At 53.2% G+C, this 6,581-nt stretch overlaps 1 protein-coding gene across 1 annotated transcript in view; it reads left to right on the top strand.

Annotated features, from left to right (window-relative positions):
- The first annotated feature begins 1,637 nt into the window (after positions 1 to 1,637).
- IL12RB1 (interleukin 12 receptor subunit beta 1) overlaps positions 1,638 to 6,581 on the top strand; it is an 18,302-nt gene continuing 13,358 nt past the window's right edge. The window contains 5 exon segments of the mRNA XM_032412125.1: positions 1,638 to 1,715; positions 3,049 to 3,111; positions 3,901 to 4,015; positions 4,509 to 4,678; positions 5,851 to 5,993. Coding sequence (XP_032268016.1) covers positions 1,655 to 1,715; positions 3,049 to 3,111; positions 3,901 to 4,015; positions 4,509 to 4,678; positions 5,851 to 5,993 — 552 coding nt within the window. The 5' untranslated portion in view covers positions 1,638 to 1,654.

Raw genomic sequence — 6,581 nt, 5'->3', positions numbered from 1 at the left:
GGCCTGGAGGGGCCAACCTTGGTGGTGGGGCAGCCCTGGGGCATGAGGCTTACTCCCGAGATGCAAAGCTCAGCCTCGCTGGGGAGGAGGGGGGAGCCCTCTGTCTGAATCCATCTCTTCATGTGCAGCTGGGGACTCGAGGGGTCTGGGCACTTCAGGGCTCAGTTTCTCCATCTGTGAAATGGGACACATAGATGGTGTCTCCTGGGGTAGGGGTCTCAGGATCCTCGAGAGGAGGCCAAGGGTTTGGCCCTATCTCTAACCATCTCTTCCATTTTTCCTTATGTTTCTCTCAATCTGTCTCTATCTCTGTCTCTGTCTCTCTCTCTCTGTCTCTGCCCTTCCCCCAGGCCTCACACATCAGTCCTGCAGCCCACTCCACCCTCTGGCCTGGCCTGGGCCCTACTCCCAGTCAAGGCTGCTCTGTGCAGGGTCACGGGGTCCCCGTCCCCACTGTGCCAGGCCTGGGACACTGCCTCTTTGTTCCCATGGCTCTGACCTCATGGCCTTCTGGGCGCCTGACCCTGACTGGCCCAGCTGCCCCCGGGGACAGGGCTCCTCTGAGACTGGGCTTCCTCCCAGCCCGCCTGGGCCCCAGTCCCCGGATGCTGTTCCAGAAGAGACCCCCATCATGCTCCTCAGTCCCCTTGTGCTCCATGAACATTTTCTTACAGGTGAAAACCACATAACATAAAATTAACCATTTTAAAAGCTACAATACAGTGGCATTTAGAACTTTGACTATATTCTGCAACCATCACCTCTGTCCAGTTCCAGAACATTCTCATCACCCCAAAGGGACACTCGTTCCCATTAGCAGTCACTCCCCAACCCCCATCTGCCACCCCCTGGCAACCACTAATCTTTCTGTCTCTTTGAATTTGCCGGTTCTTGACATTTCATGTACCTGGGAGCGTACAACATGTGAGCTGTTGTGTCTCGTTTCTCTCACTCAGCATGACGTTTTTGAGGTTCATCCACTCTGTAGCATGAATCAGTCCTTCTCCATGGACATTTTGGGCCTTTGTAGACAGTGGGGAGAAAGATTCAGAAACTGAGACAGCCAGATGCCAAGAAACAGATGCAGAGAAGAGACAAAGCTTAGTCTGAAGGAAGCAAAGGGGCTCTTCAGGAGCTGGGACCCAGGGTGCCCTGGGGCTGGAGTTTGGGAAACGGGGAAGGGGGCATTTGGGGAGGGGGCAGTGGAGAGCAAACACTTCATAACGATTTGTTGGGAGAGTGAACGCAGACATCGGAGAACACTGGGCTCCCATTTGGCACCTGAGTCTCAGAAGTCAGCTAGAGAGGGCTGGAGACCAAGGCAAGGGCTCAGGGCAACAGGCTACTCATGGGGCTGGCACCTTCTGTCCAGCTAGGGCTTGGGCCAGCAGAATAGACCCCCAGATCTGTGGCCCTGGGTCAGACTTGCCCCACGGGTGGGTTTGTGGCCGGGATGAGGCCACCACCACCGAGCTGACTTCCTGGGTTTCTCTTTCAGTTTAACTTGCACCAGGAGGGGCCATGATACCTAACTTTTTTTTTTTTTTTTTAGTCTTTTAAGTCTTCTTTCTTACTCAGCTTCAACATGTTCAGGGGCGAGGACGGGGTGGCTGGCAGAAGTTCATCTGGTCCTGCAGGCCACTGCGTGGGCTCAATGGAGCAGGCGTGGGCCAGGCTGTTCCCCCTCCTTCTGCTCCTGCTCCCAGGGCGAGGCGGTGAGTGCCCCACCCTGACACCAGGGCTCTTCTTGCTGGGCGGCATGTGTGTGGAGGGCTGTGGACCTGGGATCTGGGGTAGGTTCTGTGTCTCTGTGCCTCAGTCTTTCCCTCTTGTCAAATGGGAGATTGGCTTCTAGGGTCAGACTTGGGCATCTGCGTTCTGGTCTCGACTTTGTCTTCTGTGGAATGGGCTGAATCTCTGAATCTTTCCCACTTCCGGGAGTTCTGTGAGAAATGCTAAGAAAAAGATAAGGAGGGCCGCCTGAGTGGCTCAGTCAGTTGGGCGTCTGCCTTTGGCTCAGGTCATGATCCCAGGGTCCTGCGATCGAGCCCTGCATCGGGCTCCCTGCTCGGCGGGGAGCCTGCTTCTTCCTTTCCCTCTGCCTGCCACTCGGCCTGCTTGTGCTCTCTCTCTCTGTCAAATGAATAAATAAAATTTTTAGGGCACCTGGGTTGGCTCAGTCAATTAAACATCTGCCTTTGGCTCAGATCATGATCCCAGGGTCCTGGGATCGAGTCCCACATCAGGCTCCCTGCTCGGCAGGGAGCCTGCTTCTTTCTACCGCTGCCTGCCGCTCCCCCTGCTTGTGCTCTCTCTCTCAAGTAAGTAAATAAAATCTTTAAAAATAAATAAATAAATAATAAAATCTTTAAAAAAAGAAAAAGGATAAGGAAAATTATGTAGATAATTGATATACATGATAACTGATTATGTTTATAGTGTATATTATATTATTATATTAAATATATGCACATATTGTCTCTCCATCTCGTGGAATTGGATGGGAAGGAGTCCAGACCCCTGCAGATGACTGGGTTTGAACTCTAATTCCAGCTCTGCTGTTGCTGCTGTGTGACCTCGGGCCACTACTTTGCCTCTCTGTGCCTCAGTTTCCCTCTCTGTAAACTGAGGATCAGCAAGGTTTCAGGGCCCTCAGGGGTCAGGCAGGGCTGGAGACCAGAGACTGGGAGGAGGACAGGGGATCCTAGGTTGCTTTGGAAGAGCAGCCTAAGAGGTTGATGAGTGGATGAGTGAGCGGGTGGATGGATGGGTAGATGGGTGGATGGATGGAAGGGTGGATGGATAGATGGATGGATGGATGGATGGATGGATGGATGGATGGATAGTAGGACAGATGAATGCATGCATGCACGATGGGTGGATGGGTGGAAGGTTGGATGTGTGGATGGATGGGAGGCTGGGTGGGTGAATCCATAGATGGGAGAGCGGATGGGTGGATGGATGGTCGCTTGGCAAGCCCCCAGCCTGAGCCCCTTCCCCATGCAGTGAAAGACTGGGAATGTCATTATCTCTTCGTTGTCTTTGCAGCTGAAGCCTGCAGTACCAGTGGGTGCTGTTTTCAGGACCCGCCATATCCGGATGCAGACTCAGGTCTGGGACAGTTCCCTGTTGTGGGGAGAGGTCATGCTGGGTTCTGACTGATCCTTCCCTAGCAGCTCCTCTCTCAGCTCCCTCCTGCCCAGCCAAAGATTCAGGCCCACCTGAGGTCTAGCCTACTGTCAGCCTACTTTCAGACAGCCTACTGTCCTGTCCTCACCAAGCTCGGGCGTCCTGGGGGACCCCACCAAGGGTCTGCCACTGAGCAGGCACTTCGTCCATTCTCTTGTGCAAGAACTATTTACCGAGCACCTACTGTGTGCAGACACAGTTCTAGGTGTGAAAGAATCAGCTGCAAGCCCAACTGACTTCCTGGGGTCACAGCCTAGTGTGGGAGGTGGATAAAAGGCAAACAAACACACAGATAGCATACCAGAATGTGCTATGAGAAACCAGACGGAGGAAGGTGGGGGATGGAGGAGGGGGCTGCTTCAGGCTGGCTGGTGGTCAAGGAGGTGACACTGAAGGAGAAACTGGAATGTTAAGATCTGGGGGAAAAGCATTCCAGGCAGCTGGCACAGCATGTGCAAAGGCCCTGAGGTGGGAGTGAGCCCGGTGTGTTTGAGGACTGGTGAGGAGGCTGGTGTGGGTGGAGCAGGGGGAGCAGGGGAGAAGGCGGGAGACAGGAGGAAAAGGCGCAGGGAGGGTGCTGGGAGTGGGCTGAGGCTGAGGTTGACACCGGATTACTTAAATGTCACAAAGATTCATCCTGAGCATGCACCAGCAAGGAGGGCCCCCCTCCCCACTCTTGGTCCATTCTCAAACCTCTGGGATCTCCTCCAGGCTCAGCTTCAGGCCCCAAGGACCTGACCTGCTACCGGATAGTCAGCGCTGGTTATGAATGTTCCTGGAAGTATGAGGGCCCCACGGCTGGGGTCAGCCACTTCCTGAGGTGCTGGTGAGGACCCTGCCCCAGTCCCCAAACCCTCACACATCATCCCGCACTTGCTCCTGCCCCCATTCCCCTGCTCTCAGAGGTGTGATCTTAGCAGGGTCCTTGCCCTTCCTGGAGGCTGAGTGTCTCGTGTGAGAAGGGAGGGTAAGGACTCTATTTGGGGGGGCTGTCAGCATAGGTGGGCATCCAGGTTGGGTGGCAATTAAGGTCCTTCTAGTCCTTCCTTCCTCCTCACCCGCTCACTCATTTGTCCATCCTTCCATCCATTCATTCATTTCTTCCTTCCGCCTGTGGCAGCCCATCTTGCAAGATTCTGGGGTCCCCCAAACCACTCAGTTGCAGGGCTGATCCCCATAGAGTCCCCAGGCTGGGGAGGGGGGAGTCAAAGGGGCAGAAGAAGATGCTGGGATGTGATGCGCACCATCTGCTGGGGCTGCTGAGCCACCCTGCGGGTCCCTAGGACCCCAAACTCAGCACCAACACTCCCCTCGTGCAGCCTCAAGTCCGAGCACTGCTGCTACTTTGCCGCGGGCTCAGCCACCAGCCTGCAGTTCTCTGACCAGGATGGTGTAGCTGTGCTCCAGCTTGTCACGCTCTGGGTGGAATCTCGAGCCGAGAACCAGACGCAGAAGTCGCCTAAGATCACCCTGAAGCTTCATAGCGCAGGTCAGCACCCTGTTCTCCTCCTCCTCCCTGCTGCCCCTTCCTCACCCACAGACACCTCTGGTTCCTGAGCCTAGACCTGTGCAGATTTGGGCCAGGGGCTTGATAATGCCAACGATTTTCACATCAGACATTGTTGCGGGACATGGCAGAGTTTTTCACAGTCCCCTCGCCAATCCCCAGCTGCTGGATACTTCGGTTGCTTCTGGTTTCTCCCTGAAACTGTAATACTGCCAGGACCTTTTTGGGTCTTCAATATCTGTTTTCACGACGCAACCACGTACATATATCTAGAATTTGCACTCCTACTCTGCTACGCTGAGTCACAGGGGACATGAGCGAGGCCAGCAAAGTTTGCAGCTCTGGGCTGGAATTAGGGTGAGGTGAGGGAGGAACCTGCCTTGGGCACGAAATTGTAAGGGGGTGCCAAAAAACTCAGTAGTCAACATAAGTAATTCTGTAAAGCAATATTTAAAAAAAAATCAAAATTAATGCCAAAAAATCCATGATGAACAAAATATCAAATTTTAAGATGAAGACAGGATCCAACCGTGTATTTGTACAGCCTTGTCTTTCTTGCCTCCCTGGAGTCCTGTCCCTGTCTCTGCCCTCATGGAGCCCAGATTCAAGTGGGAGTGATGAACAGGAATGATTATTACATATGAGGAGATACTGCTGGGAGGTCAAGGAGGCCTCCAGCTCAAGTTGAGCCTGGAAGGATAGAAAGGATCCAACAAGAATAAAGTGTTGAGAAGTGTGTTCCAGGCAGAGGGCACAAGGGCACAGAAAGTGCAAAGGCCCTGAGGTAGAATCAGGCATGGTACGACCAAGATGCAGAAAGAATGATAGATGTTTCTCTTTAGGTCTGTGTCTAAAAAATTAGTAAGATTTCCCTAATAGTCCTCTAAAAAAAGTAGATTCAATTAATTATCCTCTTGTCAGCAATTCACAAAAGTGCCCGTCTCACCAAAATGCTGCTACAAGGAGTGTTAGTCTTGAATCTTTGATCCATAGAATCCCAGGCTTAGATGGAACCTGTAAGGGTTTCCCTGATGCACATACTGGGGACTTGGTCGGTTATCCTGGGCTGGGTGGGGCAGATTTTCTGAAATTTTCAGGACCAATAACTCGCACATATGCTGGCTCCCCTCCCCAACCCCCATCTTTGCTCCCAGTTAAATACGACCCTCCGTCAGCCAGAGACATCACCGTGTCTGGGTCCGCGGGGCAGGTGCTCTTGAAGTGGGAGACCCCAGCCCGCCAGGATGGCGCCGAGGTGCAGTTCCGGCACCGGACAGCCGGCAGCCTGTGGAAGTTGGTGAGTTTATTCCCCAGGTCAGGAGAGAAAGCAAGCTTCTCCTCGGGGAACATGACCCCCAAATCAGTTTCACCATCTCTACATCCATCACCCTTCCTGCCTGGCCTCCACTCTTGCCCTGTAGCTAGCCTCTGGAGTCTCTTTGACACTCAGATCTCATCATGACCTCCTTTGCTCACACACCCTCCATTGCTCCCTATTACCTTCAGGAGGATCATTTCCTCAGCTGGCCCTAGGTACCCTCACCCACCTCATGCTTCCTTTGGCCCCCTCTGAATGGCCATCATTCTCCGCCCATGCCCTGCATTTCCAGACTCTGCCTTTGCCCATGCAGTCTCCTCCATCTGCACACCTTCTCCATCTGAGCTCATGAGAATCCAGCCCACCTTCAGGGTCCAGCTCAAGGGCCACCTCTCCAGGAAGCTGCCCTTCCACTCACTCAGCTTCCTTCCTTCCTTCCTTCCTTCCTTCCTTCCTTCCTTCCTTCCTTCTTTCCTTTTCTTCTCCTTCTTTCCTTTTCTTCTCCTTCTTCTTCCTCTTCTTCTTCTTCTTCTTCTTCTTCTTCTTCTTCTTCTTCTTCTTCTTCTT

This window comes from Phoca vitulina, unplaced genomic scaffold (genome assembly GCF_004348235.1).
Source record: "Phoca vitulina isolate PV1807 unplaced genomic scaffold, GSC_HSeal_1.0 scaffold13, whole genome shotgun sequence".
In the NCBI taxonomy this organism is placed as follows: domain Eukaryota; kingdom Metazoa; phylum Chordata; class Mammalia; order Carnivora; family Phocidae; genus Phoca; species Phoca vitulina.
The sequence above is the reverse complement of the archived record's forward strand: the minus strand, read 5'-3'. Positions and strand labels throughout refer to the sequence as shown.